General features: G+C 45.2%; 1 protein-coding gene across 2 annotated transcripts in view; it reads right to left on the minus strand.

The window, feature by feature from the left end:
- Window positions 1-21,963, minus strand: part of LOC146833118 (angiopoietin-related protein 2-like) — a 208,799-nt gene that overhangs the window by 58,387 nt on the left and 128,449 nt on the right. For both annotated transcript variants that reach the window (XM_085600741.1, XM_085600740.1), the window contains exon 4: window positions 12,956-13,149. In XM_085600741.1, the coding sequence (XP_085456867.1) occupies window positions 12,956-13,149 (194 nt within the window). The remainder of the gene's footprint in view (window positions 1-12,955; window positions 13,150-21,963) is intronic.

The following is a 21,963-nucleotide window of genomic DNA, read 5'->3' on the forward strand; positions in this document are numbered from 1 at the left end:
AGAAATAGGAGGTGCTGGAGAAAGGTGATTTGGGCCTGCCTAACTTAGATTCTTATCGCTTGGCATTTCAACTGTGTGGCAGATTGAAGAGTACATGAACACTTCAGTTACTTTTGGAGGGAATGCATGGCAATAGGCCCCTGAGAGAAAGATTTAAAAATTATGTTGTATGTGATGACAGACTACCTTCCTTGAGATAATTAACTAGAAATCTCTGGAAGGGTTACAAACAAAGAAAAAGTGTGCTGAGCAATTCGCTGAACAATCACTGTTGTAGGATTTGCCTTATTTCTGCGACTCAATCTGCGATACGGATGTGACGAAATTGCAAGAAGGAAACTCCATATTGTTATGCAACTTATTTTTAATTGAATACTACAAAACATTGTTGACACCAAGGGATTGTTTGCTATTTTAGATGTATAGTTCCTACACTGCCTAAGGTTATGGAAGGCAGCTCGATATACATCAGGTTCCTTCTGGGATAGACCGATGGAGACTAATATTATGAAGAGCGTGCTGAGATTAGCGACTGGTGGAAAATATAATTCCTTCCTCCACAGAACATTAATGACAGATACAATGAAGACCAAATTGAGGATTATAGCTAACCATAAAGGGACTCTTTGACTTTGATTTGGAATTTAGTGCTAGAGAATGGGACAATATATGTCCTCATAAAAAAAATATCTTCAGAGTCAAGATTCATTCTTACAATGTAATGTTTTGCATTGAACATACATGGAGACTAGTCTAGCTGTGCAAAATTGATGACTAGGTGAGATAGGTGTCCTAAATGCTAACTTGAATAATCCAGTACTTTCCATCAGTTAATGAACTACCCTAGGATTACAAAATACTGGATGGAAGTGCTTGACAGATTAAATGACAGCATTGATTTCTGCATCCTAAAAATGTCAAGTGATTGAAGCTGGTCTCAAATCAAAATAGTAAAATAAGTGATACAATTTGCACTGCTGATGTTATTGCTGGCGCAATGGGGGCTTGCCATTGCATGGAAGGGGAGAGAAAGGGTACGTCTAATGGAGAATTGGCTGTCAAAGTTCAAAGCTGTACACATGTGTAAAACGAGAATTGATTACATTATATGATGAGTGCTTTGATTGGAAGCTATTTGTACAAGCACTTCTGTTTTCACCAGGCGTGAGTACCATTCCATTCCATAACTTTATTTCGGTCTCATGAACCATAAAAGTACATAATCATGAAAAAATTTCAAACGGAGATATACACAAGTGGATCATAAATAATACATAGCCGTACAGTTAACTCATATAAAAGACAATCAAGTAAGAAACATCTACCAATAAAAGAAGCTATACAGTTGGAAACTTTTAGCACTAATAAAGTACATTTTATATTTTCCAAATCATGATCCTAAACATATGATTTAATACAATACAATGACAGGTTTAAAAGGGATATTTGTTTAGAAGGTATAATCGATAAAACTGTTAAAATTGAAGGAATACATATGAGAATAAAAAGGATAGCAGCAAATATAAGTTTCTAGGGCCATGATTACTAATTTAAAAAGGTCCACGCCACATTGAGGTTAGAAAGCGAGATACAGCAAAAACAATGGGGGCATGGGTGTTGTACTTTAATACTCTAAGTGCCTCAGCGCAATGTACGAAACCTAAGTTCCTGCAAAGTTGGATAAGCCAGCGCTGCAGGGGTAGTTTATAGCCAGAACAAAAAAAGAACACATGTAGCTCTGTCTCTTCCTTATAATTACAGGCTCCAGATTGAGTTTTGAACCATTTATTTGAAAAGGCATATAGCGGTCGTGTCCCAAGTCTAAACTGTACATACAGTTTTCTTGCCAGAGTTGGTTGTATGTCATCCAGGAAATATTCCATGATGTGCTCGTCTTTGATTCTTAAGAATTCGGCTGTCACACGGCCGGAGGACAAGCTTTCCTGGATGTCGGCAAATTTATACCTCCTGAAGAATTTTACCAACTGCGAGATTAGAGGGCATGATTCTTCAGGAGTGCTCCACAGGCCTGTTTTACCCAGCCTGTTACAGACATCCTTTATGTATACAAGCCAAGGTATTTTGCTGGTGCCCGGGAGACTCAACAGCTCTTTAAGCTCAGATCTATAGGTGGGCGATTTCTTTGCTAATGGGCCTGATGCCCAGATCCAGTCTGAGGGGGGTACTGGGGGAGAGACATAATAACTCCCTCATGAAATTATTCACTACCTTGTTCCAACTGGTAGTGGAGCAATGACCCATAGTTCTGCCCCATGTAATGTAGCACCCCTTGTTTGTGTTTTATAGATTTCAACTATTGGCCCGGCTGGTTTGTATATAGAGGTTCTGTTAGACCTGGGGGTCTCTAGTTGGCTGAGGTAGGTCCCTTAGGCCAAATAGGGACCCTTGCTTCTAAGTTAGGGAAATGAAGGACACCTTCTCAGATGGCCCCTGCCGACCACCTCGGTAGCTTGGCACGAGCAGCCAGGCTTATCTCCAAGGCAAATGTGTAAAGTATTTGCAACCACACTCTCAGTAACCCAATGATAACACCACAAATGGACTCCACAGGAGTTTCAGAAAAAACAATTTTATGTTTATATAAAAAGATATATGATGAGACCACACAATAAAAATCCAGCATATGCGTATTAGTAATATTTCACCTGGCCAGTTATTAGGCCAGCAAGCCCTTGTAGGTTCTTGCAGTATTAATGAGCAATTTTTGATGACCCAATGCAGTCCTAGTGCAATGCTATGCAGTTCGTAATGCAAGAATTAGGCACTTAGTAATGTAAAAATAATGCAGTTCGTTATGCAACAATCAGGCAGTTCGTAATGCAAAAATAATGCAATTCATAATGCAACAATCAGGCAGTTTGTAATTCAAAAATAATGCCATGCGTAATACAACAATCAGGCAGTTCATAATGCAAAAAGAATGCAGTGCGTAATGCAACAATCTGGAAGTTCGTAATGCAAAAATAATGCAATGCGTAATGCAACAATCAGGCAGTTTGCAATGCAAAAATAATGCAATGCGTAATGCAACAATCAGGCAGTTTGTAGTGCCAAAAATAATGTACTCCAGCCAAAAATATGCCCCCAACACGGTTTATGATGGAAAACAAAGTGTAGCTCCACGCTCCGGCCCCGGTACTGCCACTCCTCGGCAAGTACGGGCTGCAATACAGACTTCAGCGGAGGCTCACGCTGCAAAGTGGGGAAAGGCCGAGAGCATTTCTCTCGTGCCTGGGGCGGGATTGAGCCTCCGATGCAACGTCCTTGATCTTGGGAAATGGGATATGGCCCCCCCGACGGGGAAAGGTTCGAGGTCCCTCCTTGGCAAAGGCAGGCTTGGGCCGGTGGCACACCTCCTCTGGGAATGCCATTCAGGGCCGATGGCAATGACGAAGGTCTCCGGCTGCAACAGGGCACCCTCACACAGCGTCGCTGAGACTCACTTAGATTCCGGGTGCCCACGATCACAGGGCAATCCTCACGAAGGTCTCAGGCTGCATGAAGCACACGCACACAGCGTCGCTGAGACTCACTTGGATTCCGGGGGCACACGATCACAGGACAATCCTCACGAAGGTCTCAGGCTGCAAGAAAGCACACGCACACAGCGTTGCTTAGACTCACTTGGACTCCGGGTGCACACAATCACGGGCAGTTCTTACGTTGGTCTCAGGCTGCAAAAAGCACATGCACACAGCGTCGCTGAGACACACCTGGAAACTTTTATGTTCCTGAGTTTCCACAACAGGGAGCCAGCTCTCCTCGGGCCCTTTGGGACAAGTTACTTCAGGACACAGCACACAGCAAAGTCCCTTAGCCTCTCCTTGGTTAAATCAGCAAACTGCAGGCCAGCCCCAGAACACACAGCAAGGGTCAGTCCTTTCCTTCAGTCTCTTCAGCGGTTTCTTCCTTGGCAGAGGTTACTCTTGACCATGAAGTAGTTTCAATCCTTTTCCGTCTTGATCAGTCCAACGTTCAGGGGTTTCAGCTCTGATAGTTATACCCTTAAATGTCTTTGAAGTCTTTGTGTTCAGGGGGGGCACTGACCCCTGTCCAAACCAGTTCTGGGTGTCTCCCTGCCAGTGACACCTTCTTCCTTTGATAGTGGGGGTCTGGATCCTTAATCACTCACCAGGAGATGGAGCCATTGTTTTATGGTGGCACCACAGGCCTCTTCACCTCCAGGAGCTACTCCTTCCCCCTCAGACCTGTTCTAATGAGATTCCCGTGGCGGATGCCTGACGGAATGAGCCATAATAACGGAGCTTTTTTTTAGTAAATAGTATTTTGCACTTATTTGCGCGCTGTTTTTAATTTGTTTTAAATTGTACTGCTCGGTGCCACTGCTGGAAATTGCCCATTGCTTTTTCTCTCCTGAGGCGAAAAGCTGGGAGATCTCTCGCTGTATTCTATCACTCTATTGTGGGGGGGACTTGGCTTCTCGCCTTTTGGGGGCAGTTGTGTACTTTGCTGCTACTCTTGTGGCCGCGCCGCTCCTCCCCTGCCTCCCTCTTGCCGTGTTTTCTGTGCGCCTCCCTCTCACCCGATTTGGAGTGGAGGGATACACGCACTTGCACGGCGGTCATCTTAGGTGAGGCAGGCCTGTTAGTCGGCGGACTAGGCTTCCTGCCTCACGGGCGGGAAGTATAAAGTTAGACGGGATGGCTCCGCGCAACAGACGCGAGCAGCGGATGCGCCTTTCCCGCGCCAAAGGAGCGCCTAAGGAAAGCCCGTCTGCGCCCGTCAGCATCCCGGATGCGGACGGCTGCGGACGGGTCGGCAATCTCTGGACACAGTACCAGGGAGGAAACAAAGGTTATTCTGCTGCACAGCTCTTGGCCTTAAGACCGCTCATTAATAGAGGCTGCAGTACCCATGACCATTTATTTCGAGGTAATTTCCTCTGCATTTGTTGTGGGTGGTCACTAAAGGATGGGTGGACTGAGAGGGGCCCCGCGGAGCATGGGCTCAACGTCATTACGACGGCGGGCGGAGTACATCTGAACGCTTTTTCAAGTGCGCCCTTCTAAACACTCGGTCTGCGAGCAAACATGCTCAGGATCTGTTTAACTTCCTATCTGATTCTAATCCCGCCTGCCTTTTCCTGACGGAAACTTGGCTTGGCGGAGCATCAAGCCCAGATGTAGCGAATGCCCTGCCCTCTAACTACTTTATGCTAAGGAAAGACCGGCGCATAGGCAAAGGAGGGGGAGTGGCTCTGGTGATAGATAGACGCTATGAGTGCTCCATCGTACCTACAGAAGACATTCCTGGGGCAGAAGCATTGGGTTTTTGTCTGACACTTTCACCCGCTCAATCTTGCGCGGGTCTGTTGGTTTACAGACCCCCAAGTCCCATTGGATTGTTTAACGAGGAGTTGGACTTAGTGATCTCGGCAATGAGTGTACAATTTAAGCACTTCATTCTCCTGGGCGACTTTAACATTCACTTTGATACAGTGGATGCTGCAGATACCATCAAAGTCTTAGACATTACTACTCCTCTGGGCTTGTCACCCTACGTACTGTCTCCTACCCACAACAAAGGGCATATATTGGATCAGATTTTCTCTACTTTTCCTATTACAGTGGAGCCCCCCTTTCCCGTATTATGGTCTTACCATCTAATGGTGACCTTTAATATCCAGTTTAAAACCACTGTGACGATGAGAGGCAATGGGTGCCAACCCCGGATGTCGCGTGCCCTCCATCGAGTAACACCGGATAGGATGGATCAATATCTGCTAACTCACCCCTGTTCGTTGACGGGTGACTTAGAGTTGGACCTTGTCCGCTTTCAAACGTGGTTCTTGCAGTGCTTGGGGGATCTGGTGCCGCCTAGGCGGACTTACAGGAAATCTACGCGAGCGTCTGCCCCATGGTTCACGCCTGCGCTCAATACCAGTCGACGGCTCTGTAAGAAGGCCGAAAGAGCATGGCGAGCAAACTATCTGGAACCATTGAGGGAGGCCTATAGGTGTTGCATTAAGGCCTATCACAAGGAAATGTATCTGGCTAAGAAAGCCTACTTTGCTCAAAGGATTGAGGAGGCCTCCAACACCAGCAAAGAAATCTTCCTGATTGTGAAGGAATTCACTTCACCAGCCTCCGTTACTCCGAAATGCTCTTTCTCGGAACCCTGGGTTATGCAACTGGCAAGCTTTTTTGCCAATAAGATCAAAAGCATCCAGGCAACGTTCCCATCGGTGGTGTTTGGGGGAGTGTCTTACCCAGAACCCCTTTCCGCTGTGTCTGACTCGGGACAGCCCTGTTTGACGAGCTTTCCGCCTATTGAGCCTCAGGTCTCATTGGAATTTCTTTCTAAAATGAGATCTGGCTCTCCGCTGGACCCCTGTCCCGCTAAGTTTCTAGCTAAAGTGGCTCATGTTATTAACCCTATGGTTAACCCAATTTTAAATCGCTCACTGGAGACAGGGATAGTGCCACTTGCCTGGAAACAGGCGCTGGTCCTCCCTCTTCTGAAGAAACCCTCTCTGGACCCTGCCATCCATGCTAATTACCGGCCAATTTCTCTGCTCCTGGAGGTGGGAGTACCACAAGGGTCGATATTAAGCCCCACTCTTTTCAATATATATATGTCCCCTTTAGCGGCGCTGGCTGAGTCTTTTGGCGCCCAGATTGTCTCATACGCTGATGACACTCAGCTTCTTTTCACATGTGGAAAAAATATGGACTTTAACGGAGACCGCATTAAAAGCTGTCTGGGTGCGGTTTTTGCCTGGTTTCAATGTAACCAGTTGAAATGCAACTCGGACAAATCCGAGGTCCTTTTCTTCGGCTGCCCTCCGAATCCCTGTTGGAAGTCCTGGTGGCCGGCGGACATGTTTCCTCCTTCCGCTGTGGCCTCGGTGGCTAGGAATCTTGGTGTTAGGATGGACAATTGTCTCACTCTTAAACCACAGATTATGAGCCTGGTCGGTCAGTGCTTTGGGATTTTGAAAATGCTAAGGAAATTCCTTCCTTTCCTATCCATTGCCCATAGGAAAATCACGGTGCAGGCTCTGATAGGATCAAGGCTGGACTACGCCAACATCCTCTACCTGGGTCTTCCAAAGTTCCTTCTCTCACGCCTGCAGGTAGTGCAGAATTCGGCCGCACGGGCAATCTTTGGCCTTGGCCATCGCTCCCATGCTACGGGACTGCTGGAATCACTTCACTGGTTGCCAATTCAGAAACGCATTGAATTCAAGGCTCTCACCATGGCATTTAAGGCCCTTCATGGCACTGGCGCCCTCTATTTGAGGAAGAGAATTGGTTTTCATCTGCCTTCCAGAGACTTGCGTTCGGCGTCATTGTCTCTGACCTCGGTCCCGGCAATCAGGCGTGCCCGGATCGGTGGGCGGTCTTTTAAATATCTTGCACCCCGGGCCTGGAATGCCCTCCCACTGTCCTTAAGAAAGAGTGAGAGCCTACTGTTATTCAGAAAGAAGCTCAAAACGTGGCTGTTCGGCCAATAAGTCTCTTCCATCTCGTCTTTCTCGTCGGGGCTCTGCGGTTATGGGTCTGATAGCGCCGGGACACTCTGCTTGAGTAGCTGAGCGCTTAATAAAACACCAGATAACATAACATAACATAACATACACTCCAGATGCAGGTCAGCCTGTTGCTGTCTCACCTCCTCCCCTGGGTCAAGACATTCCCCAGATCCTATCACATTCAAATCCAGATAGTCAATCCACAGCCAGGCAGAGACACACAGAATTGTTAGAACACAAAAAACCAGCCACTTCTAAAAATGTGGTTTCTAAACACACAATGCAAAAACCACCTTCACAAAAAGATGTGTAATTAAATTGTGAGTTCAGGCACACTAAACTTCACCTCTCCATCTTAAGCCTATGGAAAGATAGGCTGGAAACATATTACAAAGCCTCCCCCATTCTGTCCTATGGGCAAGATGGCCTTTCAACAGTGAAAAATGAAATGGAGTATTTCACTGTCAGGACATGGTATACACCTCAGTACATGTCCTACCTTTCACATACACGGCACCCTGCCCAGGGGGGTACCTTGGGCCTACCATCGGGGTGTCTGATGTGCATAAAAAGGGAAGGGTAAGGCCTGGCAAGTGGCTGCACTTGTCAGGACAACAAGGCAGTTTAACAAACTGCGCGCAGGCACTACAGTGGCAGGCCTGAGTTCCCTCTTTAAGGCTACTGGTGTGGATGGCACAATCAGTGCTGCAGGCCCACTAGTATCATTTGTGTTACCAGCCCTGGCACACATAGTGCACTTTACTAGTAAAATAAATATACCAATTATGGACAAGCAATTACCATTACACTTTATACAGGGAGCACTTGCACTTTGGCACTGATCAGCAGTGGCAAAGTGCCCAAAGCATCTTAGTTGGCACTACCATGTCAGGAAAAAGGTCTAGGGGGAAGGCAAAACGTTTAGGGAACTTTAGCCAAAAAGGGCCAAGTCCAACAGGTTCTATATAATTTTACAAGTCCTCCTACGGTCTAAGCAAGTTTGTGGCTTGCTTTGGTTATTTGCGGCCCTCCTTACAGGTTTTCTGTCACGGTAACACCTAAATAGTCAAAGACCGACACTCTTTCAAGAATGGTGCCATTCAGACAGGGGTTGGAGCGAGACTTGTTAGCAGGATTGAAGACCATAAATGTGTTCTTTAATGTATTAAACTCCAGCCCTCTGATTTTACAGAATTCAACAAAGCTATTGAGTATCCACTGGATGCCCATAGGCAATTTTGAGAGTAAAAGGGTGTCGTCAGCAAACATCATTCTTGGAACTTTGATTGACACTAACCTAGGGGCATCATTATCTTTGACCTTTCTGAGTTGGTCAACCAATGCATTAAAACAGAATAGAGTAGGTGCAAGGACGCATCCCTGCCATACCCCTTTCTTAACTGGAAAGCGGGGGTTAGTTCACCAGTTTTTCCATACCTCACTAGGGCAAAATTACCTACGTGGAGCCTCATCAGAATGCTAAGGAGGTAGGTGGAATCCCTAGATCTCTGAGTACATCCCATAATGTATCCCTTACTACTAGATCAAAAGCCGACTTCAGTTGCACGAATATTAGATAGAGACTGTCACCCTCTATTGTCACCATTTTCCAGAAAAAAAGTTGGAGTCTAAATATCTGGACAACTGTGGAGGTGTTTTTTCTGAATCCTGCTTGATATGGGCTCAGGATCACTTGTTCATCCATCCATACCTGGAGGCAGTCAAGTAGTACCTGTGCGAAGAGTTTCTGGGTGACATCGATCCAAATGATCAGCCTATAATTAGTAGGTAGAAGAGGTGAGCCCTTTTTAAGGACTGGGGCAATTTCTGCCCCAAGCCAGGTATCCGGGGGATCCATGCCATTCATAATGGCATTAAATAAGGCCCACAGATATGGCTCCCACATTTTTGGTTCCCCCCGGAAGAGGTCCCCTGGTAGTTTGTCCAATCCCGGGCGCTTTGTTGAAGGGGAGCTTGTTAATAGCATTTAGCACTTCATGCATGGTAATCCCAGTGAGGATTGTGGAAGATTCATCAGTTTGGGCTACAGTTTCCTTAGTAGTATATAGGGCCTGGAAATGATTCTCCCATGCTTCAGATGCTATGTTCGGCTCAAGGGCTGGCTTCCCTTCGGCATCACCTGAACTAACTATAGTCCAGAAACCCTTCATGTCTTTATTAGATAAGGCAGATTTAAGGGTCTCCCATCTGTCCAATCCCCAGTTCTTTTTTGCTTGCTGGATTCTGTCTTTATAAAGCACCCAATTCCTTTTGGTTCGGAGCTTATCCTTGGCTTTCAGCAGAGCCCGTTTGGATTTTCGGCATTTACTATTAATCCAGGATCGTTTAGGCCATCTTTTCACCCTATGGGGTTTCACCGGGTAAAATATATCTAACAATTTAGATGTTAGCTCCGAGTGTAGTTTTGCAACCCTCTCAGAGGTTGATGAGTACCCTCTGCAATTGTGGCTTCCCACATTTTCATTAGTATTGGGATTTCTGAAGGATAAACTGTGGCAATCTTGTGAGGTGACTGTTAGATTTGCCCCCATCTAATTTTCCTTCTATTGTTTGAGAGTATCAGACCACTATCCTGGGGTGTGCAAGTGGCCTCGGAATTAATATGGCCCAGAATCTGTATCTCCAGATCCATGGTCAAGGCATTGTGATCACTGTCTAGACGTGTTATGACAGCAAAATCACAAACCCTTTGCCATAGTCTGGTCTCCACTAAATTGTAATCCAAGAGGGGCGAATGACCTACTCTATTGAATGTTAACTTCCCCGGGGTATCTGATTTTGTACGGCCATTACACGCTCTTAGGGCATGAGTTAATGTAATTGCATTAATCTGGAGTGCCAATGGGGACCAAGCTTTAATGGGTTGGATTTGTGGATCTGGGATTAGCCATTGGTGGTCTTCCTCGCTGGGGGTAGAATTACTTGGATCAATAAGGGGTTCAAATTGGCAGGTAAAATCACCCCCTACGATCAACCATATGCTTGGATCAACAGTGGGAATGAAGAGGCTCAGTTGATCCAAGGTAGCGGATTCCTCGCTAAGGGCAAAAGGCCGAGAGTACCACCCTGAATGCCAGTGACATGAAACTGAATATTTGTTGCAAGAATCCATGCATGTCAGTGACTTTGGGCCTAATTAGGATGTCGGTCTGTAAACCTCCGACCGCTCGTCTGAGGCTTACCGACCGACATCCCTGGTTTGAATTCTGACCACCTAATTACACTGTAGGTGGTCTTAAATCAAACTGGCCAGTCATTCTGGCTGGATTCTGAAGGGCTCAAGGAGCCCGTCGGCCAGTCGGAACTGCCACATAATCCCTTAAACCTTACGAACAGCGTTTCAGCCATCAGGATTACGATATTGGTTTCCGATAGGCTTTTCATGTCAGGCTTTCGGACATGAAAAGCCTGTAGGAAAGCGACTTAGGGGGCCCCTAGCAGGGCCACCTTGCCTCAGCAGCCTACGGTTGGGGGCCACCATAGGTGCCCCCCCCTGTTAATCCCTGCACCGCATGGCAGGGATTAACAAAAACTCCCATTTCTGTATGGTAGTTTGTGCTGCAGCCAGTATCTGACTGCAACAGAAGCTCCCATAGAAAAATAGGAGCTTGCGACCGCACCATGTGCGGTCGCATCATAATTGTGAAGTCGGGACCGCCGACCCACGGTCAGTCGGTTCCGTATCCGCTGTAATGTCAGTTGGAGGCAACCCCGACCAACATCGTAATCAGGCCCTATGTGTTTACCAGATGAATGGTTATAGTAAATGGGATACAACATGTCATATTTCTGAGAAAAAAGCAATGTTATGATATAAGATAGATTCTAACCTTGACAGTAGCATTGGTAGATGTGGTATCTCAGTCATGAGCCATTTATGTGTTTTTGTTGGTTTATACTTAAAAGGAATAAATAAAGGGACTTCTAAAAATACTTCACACATCAGCAGGAAGTAATGTGAAATCAACAATAGAACTTATATTAGAACATTAGAATAGTGAGAGCTCTTTTGAAGACAATGGAGTGGCTCGGAGCCCATAATCGCCGATAGAGACGTTCTGCTCCAACATTCGAATGTTTGTCTTTCTGATTCTCCCATTTTTAATTTAGAAGATTCTACCTCCAGTTTGTGGAATGTTCTAATAGCCATCACCCTCAATCTAGTCCCGAGCTGTGGGCTTGGGGCCTTTAACAATTGTTATTGCCCTCTGCAGTGGGCTATAATGATTACAGCCGCAGCCTGGCCATATGGGAAGAGGGGTATTTTTCCCCCGACAAGAGTGTCTGCCAGGCTGAGAAAAGGTCAGTCTGACAGACACTCTTCTTGTGCAGGTCAGGTAGCCAGGAGCTAGACATGCGCAGGTGGTTGGTTGCCTGAGCTGAACTTTGCCAGGCTGACGATGTCGCAGCCCTGTGGGGATGACCTTCTCAGCCTGGCAAAAGTGATCTCTAGGCCATCCTCCTTGTGATGAGGGGGTGTCACTGACCGCCTCGAACCTGGGCACTTCAGTTTTAAGCCCTGAAGTGCCTAGGGTCAATCAGTGACACCTTGTCACAGAGTGGGGTGGGGTCAGCAGTCTCACTGACCCCATCCTACTCTATGACGAGTGAGGGACGGCTGCCTTACCTCAGCCAATGAGAGAAAGCAGCATCAGTCCTAACCCTCCTGAGACTTACCTCCCGAGCTGAAGCACAGGTAAGTTTTATGTTTTTGAATGTTTGGTGCGTGGGTGTGCACATGTGGAATACAATTAATTTGTGAGTGTTTTGAATGGGTATGTGTGTGCTTGTGTGAGAATGCATGGGTGTGAGTGCATATGTGTGCTTCTTTGGCCTGCCCACCCACCTACCTACCAAAATTACCAGCCGCCACTGAATGATTAATTAGAACATTGGAATATTGAGAGCGCCATTGAAGAAATTGAAGTGGCTCAGGACCAATTATTGTTGGTATAAGCCTTCTGCTCTAACATTCTAATGTTTTTGTTTGTTCTTTCCATATTTAGAACATTCTACCCTCAGTGGGTGGAATTTTCTATTGGCATTATAATCCTGCTACACCAGTTGTTAAATACCTACTTCCTCTCCTATAACTCGGGGTCAGAGCCTTTAACAACTGGCAGCATGTTATAATGCTATTTTAGCAGGGGGGTTGTGGCATGGGAACACAAATATAACATAAGTGGGGGTGAAGGTTCGGTGGCATGTACTCAGTGACAGGATATATCAGCATGGAGCTATATGACTAGTCTTTTATTAGGAGGTCTCTGGCATGGGACCGATGATTGACCACCTGCTGCCACTGGGAGCCCTTTCTTGTACCATCAGGGGTACCCTCTGTTGGTAGAGATATCTCCTGTTTGGCAGGTATGACATGAGGATGTCACTTTCATGCCCCAGTCTTGCTCTATACCTCACCTTGTAGTTCTGCCATGTGGTAAAAAAGTTGACTGAGCCATCTTGCCGCCGCTGGACCACCGTCCATCCACCCTTGTCATACTGCTGATCACACCAGACCTGCATCATTTGATTGACATTCAGAGGCTTTAGGATGAAGATACCACTGGTCGCGTGGCCGCCTTCGAGGGCTTCTGCACAGTCTTTCCAAGGACCTGTTGTCAAGAAAGGCAAAGAAACAGGTCACATGGCAGAGGACAAAGCTTCAAAATGAAAGACGATTTGAAATTAGTGGTTTAGTCATTAAAAGCCGGGCCTGCCCTAAGCAAAATGAAGGCCAACACACAATTTTCAAGGTGCACACTTTGTTGATCTATGTTTAACCTTAGTCTGTATCCCCTCTACTTTTTCTTTAAAATTCTTATGAATGAACTTCATTTTAATTGCATACCTTTTAGTATTGCTGCAGTTCTTTTAGCTTATGCACCCTGAGCACCTCTGACCTCATGCAAGTTTGTATTAGTGTAGTCTCCATCAACTATTTTAAATCGTCAAATTGTGATAATTTGTCAAGCACTGATATTTTCGTCAAAACTTGATTTTCCTGCTTAGAGTTCCACACTGCCTAATTATGCACATTCACATACATTTTCTGAATCTGTGCACGTAATGCAACACATTATGTAAAATGGTATTAGTATTGCAGCACAAACGTGCCTAAGAGTAACACACTGCGTTGCCTAGTCACCAGGCTCAGAATAGCAAATTGTTAACGTAGAATAAAACGTTTAGGATATCGACTCAGTCAGTATGACTTAAGACCAAAATCCAAAGTCCACAATGTACAACGTAGCCGCCATTTTCAGATTCTATTCCTGCCATTGAATTTGGAAACAAATGCATAGTGAGCGAAGAAAAAAAGTATGGTAAAGCAGCAAACGTATTGATAAAGCTAAGTACATTTTCCCTAAAGGCTACGAAAGACAAACACACTTAAAAACCAGACAAGAAATGAAAGGCATTGAGGAACTGGGAATATTGGATCAACTGCGTTTTTTATATATCACAAGACTTTCACCCCTTCCTTCTATCTTCAATAATTGTTGTAAGTGGTCGAACCACTTTGTTTTCAGTTGACTGCATACTTTTCATGTATGATATGCAACCAAAAATTCCAATAAACACATGTACAAAAAAAAAATGAAAGGCAGACTTTATTGAAGGGTCCAAAGATGTAAAGTAGTCCATCAGCAGGACAACGCAAGCCCTGGGGAGGAGGCAGAAGAATACACCCAAACAACCAAAAGCATTAGGTGAGAGTTGGTTACTTCACTGGGCTGCGCCAACAGGCGAATGACAATCTCTCAAGCCAACAGCTGAAAGAGGCTAGTCAAAAAATTACAGTGGTTGAAAGGAGCAGACCCAAAACCCAATCTATGTGTATTTGAAGCAATAGGTCTGTTGTAACTCTTCGCTGTCAAAACCTAGACTTAAAAACTGATGTTTGTACTGGCATGTTCCGAAAAGGGGTCAATTATAGTGTTATGTGTTTCTTACGGGAAGTTTTTACAAAAAAAATCCAATATTTATATTGGATGGATACATTACCTCCAATTGCGACACTTTATGTAAATTGCAGCAGTACTTCAGGTCTGAATGAAGGTTAGATTAACCTGGTGTTCAAAGGTCTTTTTTGCACCACTGGCTGCAGATTATAAGGAGGAAGTCCACGAAGGTTTGGTATTTAACCGCATTTTGAACCCAGCCTCCACGCGGCTCTTTATAAGGTACATGTGATCTTCCCGGAATCCGTAAAAGATAAAGCGTGGGTGGGACGTGCTGTTCTTCATTTAATGGTACCGAGAAAAGCCCCACTCCAGCTCCAAGAGGAAATACTGAATGTTACAAGCTGCTTATGTTGAGGCTCTGTCAGGTGTGATGAATCTGGCACTGTTAGCCACATAATCGTGAGGACTGGATTTGCCTCTGGTGCAACTACACCTTTTATACAAGGCACTGTTGGTTCTTCGTCATCTGCCTTGCTCAGGTCACACCTTCAACCTCAAGCTTGAATACCCACCAGTATGCGCGGGACCCCAGTCCACTATGTATTCCATTACAGGGTTATTTTAAAGCAGTGGGTGTTCCACAGCCTTACATTTTCCGAAGTAAAGCCCTGAAATGATTGATAAACTTTCTGATACTATACACCACAATTTTCTTTTTAGCTTTTTGGAATGATTTGTGGTTTTCAATAACATTCTACGTAAGCCTCTAATCATTTATTGAGTTTTCTACCAGCCTGCCTTGCTTTTCTGAACACATTAATTTTACTGGGATGGGAACTGTGACACAGAGACCTGTGTAAATGTGCCCCATATTATACAGCACAGACAAGTGTGGAAGCCAAGATTAGAAGTTAGGTCTTCTAGATGAACCATTCACTGCTTTAAATACCAGGCCATATCTGCTACCCAAATTCTGATCTTGAAATTGTAGAAGTGCCTCTCGGAATATGGTTAAGGTGTAACACCCCTTTCTTGGTTGGACCCATCTCACAGTTGTATTTGCCTACTGATGTCAAAATCTGTTTAATCTGCAGAATGTCTGTTCTCATGCCCCTTCTCCCTCCCTTCCCTGCTTACATGTCACTGGCGATTTGGCAGGTCTAGAGTGTAAGGCGGATCAGGTGTGTACTGTCAATTTCAATTACATTTTGAGGGACATTTACGGTTCATTAGCACTTTTTTTTTTAAACCTCCATTGCTCTTCAGTTCAACCCCACGCAACTCCCTTCATCGCGCCCCTGAGGCGGACTAGGAGTGTAAGGTAGACTGCATATGTATATGACGCCTTCTTACCTTTAAGAACTGCACACCCCCAGCCTGCCCCACCATTGCATCAGCCTTCAAGTGTTAGCCATTTCGTAGGTTTACTGTGAAAGGCGGATCATATGGGCCCAAACAGTCCACAGGATAGCAGCGGAGGCCACCAGAATGCATTTTTCATAGTTGTATTCTTGCTCACACACAATAAATGCAATTTGACCTGAAGTCAGAAAAAACATGAATATCTGGCAGTCAGTTACTACTGCTCATTAACAAAGTTTAGTGAATTGATTAGCCTTATTAGTGCACTGTTCCCACTTCCCAAGAAATCTCCTTATGTAACTTCTGGCCTTTAGTTCACTGCCTCAGTTCCCTGCGAGAATGTGTTTAACTAGAACATGCCCAGTATGTTACTCTTCAAAATAAGGGTGTCCAAAGCAAAACTTTTTTTTTGCAAACTTCTCAAATTCTATGGAAAATTTTGCAAATATTACAAAGTCATCTCTGCTATATATCATTATCTAAGATTAGCAAAATGGTTTTGAATACGATGTACTTTACAGAAAACAGTTAGTATTCTCTTCCAGTGTAGTGCCACTCTGCAAAGACAAAAGATGCAAAATATTATTCTGCAGAGAAAAAAGTGTGCAAAGCTTTGCTATTTTATATAGAAAAACACTGTAAAAGGTCAACTTGTAGAGAGTCTGAAATCCATTTCAAGCTCGAGTGGGTTTCGATTATTTGCGGTACTATAAAAATGATATTAGAATGAGAAAAAAATACGCTCAAGCAAAGATAAATCAATGATGAAACTTCGCAACCTTTGCGTAGAGTAAAAGTTGGAAACCTCAGAAAACATACAACCGGCCTCCTTCATATACTTTCTACTTTGATTGTAATGTATGTGGTAACCTCAATAGCACCACCAAAAAAGTCTCCCTCACGTTCTCTGGTGAGCTCTCAATAATATTTATTTATTTTGAAGTACATTCCCGCCAAAAAACCTATTGCTTCTCGTGTAACATCCTCACCAAGATAAATGACGAATTCTGTCGATGATACACTATTTTGGAATCTGATTCTCGACAATTATGTATACAGCTTTACAGTGGTCCGATGACTTTTGGGGCCTGCATCGCAACTTGGAAACTCCAAACACATAGGTTGAATAATTAGAGGAGCCCAGTTTTTGCGATAAACTATCTCTGTAGCAGAGATTTTAAGCCCGTTTTGCAGTATGTTGTGACTATGTTACCCTGGCCCTGCCTTGTCTCCCCGGTGAACGTGTTGGTTGTGGGCGAAGAGAGGGAGGGGTGAGTAAAAAAACACATGTGCACCGCTTATCTGTCGCACGCAATGCAGTCCAAGTTTCCAAATACGTTTCTAGTCAGTTACAAAGTTTGCGTAATCCGCCGAGAACATACCTCATTCTCTGCCAAATGATGTGCCTCTAAGCATGGGACGCTTTGATCGAATTTACGGGAAGCGGGCTTTTTACAAGCGATGCTTATCATGACAGAATTGTTTGCAGTCCAGCGTGCTTTCCTCGACTAAACAAAAACAGCCCCACAGACCTCAACACTGGTAACCACACTTCACTTTCAATGGCATCACTCCAAGCCCGAGGGTAGGAGACAGAAATGCAGACAAACAGCTGAGTAAAAGCCGCCCAGGCCCTGTCTTCTTGTGAGTAAAAAAAAAACTTTGAGAATGTCATTGCGGACACAGTGCTCTGGGCAAGTTCCTAGAAAAAGACAATGTTATAGATTAAGAGTCTCTCCATTTTGATGAAAATGTTTATAGATTCACTTGACGTACATCGTTCCGCCATCTTGTGGTTGGGTTTGGATAGCTGACATGCCAATCCCATGGTGACTCGCGCATTTGCTTTGGTGCACCCCCTGGTCTCGAGTGGAAACCAGCAAGGAACAGATGTTTTCTCCAAAAATAAAACAGCAACGGAATGAAGACATTTGGGCCGAGGTTGGAGGACATTTCACCAGGTAGTCTGAGGAAAATACTTGGGTCAATCTGAAGGGTCACTAACTTCATGGATATGGGATGTTGTTGGCAACATATAGGGGTTCGGTGTAATGCTACCTGCTCTTTCTATATCTCCTATGAACTAATTCTTACAGCAATGTCTGATGTGAATGTCTCATTCAGTCCTGAATTTCATCCCATTCTGCTCAGTATACTTCAGCGAATAATTTCACCTGGGAGACAGCCGCCTACCCACCTGCAAAGCGCCTGGATACCCTCACGGGAGATAGTGCGCTATACAAATTGACATAACATAACTGACCCATTCTTCTCTGTAGTTCCTGATCTAGCTATTACCACCCTGGGCTTTTCTTTCTCGGAATTTACTGCTCTTCTTGCATTCTCCCCTCACTTCTTCGGCAGTTTCTGTTCTTCCCTTTTCCACTCTCAGCCTCCCTCGGCTTAGCAGGGCTTGCTTTCCCTGGTCCCTCCCCTTCACCCTTGTCCTGCTCTCTCACAATCAGTTTTTGTTATTCACCCTTCATATCCCTGGCACTCTCTCTCCTCAGCCTTCCTTCAACTCTCTGCCTGCTGTCTCTTCTGTATCCTGGCCTCTGTCTATTCCATCTTTCAGTAGTTCTTGCCATTCCTCATATTTTGCTCCTCTCAGTTCTTGTCTTTCTGGTTTTCTCCGCTCTCATATCTCTGCTTTTACCGTCCCGCCATTGCCCCTCTTTACCCGCAAGAGATCTTATTGTCCCTCATTTCCTTGATTTGACCCTCCTCTTTCCACTCAGATGTTCTCACATTCAAGTCTTAGTCTCTCCTCTGCAGTTCATGCAGTATCTCATTCACTTCTTTCTGCTTTTCTCTCTCAGTATTTCTCAATTCTCCCCATTTCCCTTCCACCCCCATGCCTCTTCTGCGGCACTTTCTATCCCCTTCCTCGCTCCTCAGCATTTCTTCCTCCTAAGCACCCCATATTTTCCCCGTTTCTCTGCCATAGGCAGTTTTTGGAATCTCTCCTTTCCCTTTTCTTATCCCCTCTCTACTCACAAATTTATCTGTCAGCCCTTAACACTTTTATATGTCTTGCCTACTCACTTTGCTTCAGAATTTCTGTTGCCTCTCCTTTTTAGGTCTCGGCTAGCGAAGGCTGCGCTTGTGCAGTCTCGCTTGCGAGAGTTAATGTTTTCTAGTGTGGGGCTTGAACCCGCCCCTCTTCTCCATTGGCTGGCTTCCTAAACGGAGGCGAGCCATTGGAGGAGAGGGGTGTCTGTCCATTTAAGCCCCGTCTTTTTTGGATTCGGGGGTGTGTTTTTTTAGTTTGTTTCTCGCCTCTGGAATGTAAACATTCCAGCCAATGGGAAGAGGAGAGCAAGAAAAACACGCCCCGAATCCGAAAATGACGCTGCGTTTCTCCGAGGCATTTCTGCTTGACCTCAGAGAAAGATGGTGGTGTTCATGGCGTCATCCCCGTCCACAGCCCGGCTGGGGCTCGTCCCCTCCCCCTGCTCTCGGCTCCCTCGGTGCTCCTGTGTTTGGCTGCTGCTCTGGTCTCCTCCCCCTGTCCTCTCCGGCTGGCGCTGTTTGCTCTCCCCCGCCTGGCGCTTGCTCCCTCTCATTGGGCTACTTTTTACTGGGTGAACTGCGTGTCCTTATTTGCCTTAGTGAATTGACACACGAGACAGCTGGGATACACTGGTGATCCGTGTAAAGCGGATCGCTGCTGGTGAGTACTTTCCCTTAAGATTTCACTCACACTGCGCCCCCGGTCCTATTTGGCAAGATCCATCGAGAGCCACCCGGTCAGTACCTTTGTCAAGCGCGCGTCACCCCAGGTGCCCCGCCCTCCCCCACTCCGACCTCAGTGGCTCCCGCTTGGAAGGTCCCTCTCCTGCTACCCTGTCACGGGCCTGCACCCCCGCCCGGGCCGCTACTAGTGCGGTGAGTGCCATTTGCGACTCTTGGTTGTTGAGAAGAGGCGCCAACTGGCGCGCGGTGATGGCCTGGGATGCCCCCGTACTGACCACCTAGCCCCCTGCGAGGCCGAACTGTCCAGTTCTGCACCATCGCTCCGTGGGGGCGGGGCTGAGCCTCCTCTAGTTTCGCGAACGACGCTCTGTGGGGCTGCGGCTGGGCAGCTCCCACCGCCACACAGTTTGTGATGGAGATTCGCTGCAGCCCTCCAACTCGCTGCTCCTGGGCTCCACCTGACAGTTTGGGGTTGCTGTTGGATGCCTGTGATTTTTAAGTCTGCTCAGAAGGTTGAGGAGAGATCCTCGGGTTTACTACCAGAGCTCCCTTTTAAACTCATTGGAATGAATTGGACATGAAGGTGAAAGTACAGCCTTCAATTTTGCGTTTTAAGATTTTCTGTTTGTAAAAGTAATCGTATGCTTCGTCTCGCATACATAGGTTTGGCAAAATGTAACTTGGTAGTCAATTCAATAGATCTTTATTCGATTCACAGAATCATAAAAGCATTACACAAACAAGAAGATAAAATATAATATAAGCTATTTACAATGCTGGGGCTAACCCTTCATCAAAATACACCTACCAGCATTTAAAACCCTGTGATGATACATGGTGCAACATGTTTAGTCCCTAACAAAGACACATAAAATGCTTGTTACTTGCTTGTGGGCTAAGTATTCATATATAAACAGAATTAATTTTCATCGAGAGAAGAGTGCGAGGTAGAAAAAACAAAGTGCAAAGTGCAAGGTGCTTTGTCCTAAGCTTCTATGGTTTAAAAAAGTGTAAACATGACTTCGCTAGGAATTATTGCATTCAGACGTAAACTTTAAGTACACACTAAGTACAAATTTTAAAATTAATTTAAAAAAAAGAAATTCCACATTTCTCAATAAAAATAAATCTAAAATCTGAGTCCCTTTTTAGTCCTAATAAAATAAACTGACAATAAGAATCTACTGGTACCAAATACAATGAGTCTTGATGAATCAGTTTTTAGGATGCGTAGCATTTCAAGGTATTTTCCAACACCTAATTTCCTGGCCAACGGTTTTATCCATTTATTTCTCGGTACTCTGTACACAGGGCAAAAAAATAAAATGTGTGCAACGTCCTCTTTGATCCCTATATTGCATTGGGAGCACCTGTCATCGGCATCCCCTCTCTCTCTCTGGGCAAGCCCCCATTTAGATGTGAAAGATTTAATTTGGAGAGTGCCGTACCTGAATTTAAGATATAAAACTTTAGCGAGCTGAGGCTCGATCTCATCCAGAAATTGTTCAAAGCAGGGGGTTGTTTTGAACATTATAAATTGAGAGGTGAGGGGGCCAGCATCACAATTCAAAACAACATTGTGCATTATAAAGTTCCAGTAGATACTTTTTATTTCCTGTTTTGAGTCAGAATTGAGCAGATTCGGGTTAGCCCAGAATCTGCTCAGACCCAAGTCCAGCAACCATTTGCGAATGTGTGCCAACCATGGAAAACTAAGGTTGGTGTCTAGGGCCAAAAGTTCAATTAAGGCTTGTCTGTACACGTAGAGTTCCTCTGTCGTCCAGATTCTTATCCAGTAAGACAGGGACATCCACACAGCTCTATGGCCCAAGCGTTTTATGCCTAGGTCCATCATGAGGGGGGTTAATGGTGTGTTTTGTGGAAGTGTAGCAAAACTCCTTAGTATCTTGTTTTCCCCCTTGGTTAGAACACTAAGCGGGCCCCCCCCCCATAACTCTGAGCCATATAGGGCAGCAGTCTGGGCCCTTGCCTTATAGACTTCCAGTGCTGGAGTGATTGCCCTAGACATGGTTGCGTGCAGTTTTTTTAAAAATGGGACTGAGTTTTGCATTAAAATTGTACTTGATTTGGTGATCTGTGGATTCCAGGAAAGTTTGGAGTCAATGTTCACACCTAGGTAAATAAAATTAGGAACACACTCTAAGCTCATTCCATTCAATTTAAGGTTGTGCTTAAAGCATTTATGGGGTCTGATTGACATATATTTAGTCTTTGTGGGATTTATTTCCAGACCTTTTAAAGTGCAATAGTCGTTAAGTGAGTTCAGGAGGTTTTGCAGGCCCTTAGGTGTTTGTGATAATAATATTGTGTCGTCTACGAATGTAAGAGCACAGACATGGTTCCCCCCCAGCTTCGGGGAATCGTGGTTAGATCTTTGGAGGAACTCCACCATGTCATTGACATAAAGGAGGAAGAGTGTCGGCGCCAGGACGCATCCCTGGC

The sequence above is a fragment of the Triturus cristatus genome, chromosome 4_2, assembly GCF_964204655.1.
Source record: "Triturus cristatus chromosome 4_2, aTriCri1.1, whole genome shotgun sequence".
Taxonomy (NCBI): Eukaryota; Metazoa; Chordata; class Amphibia; order Caudata; family Salamandridae; genus Triturus; species Triturus cristatus.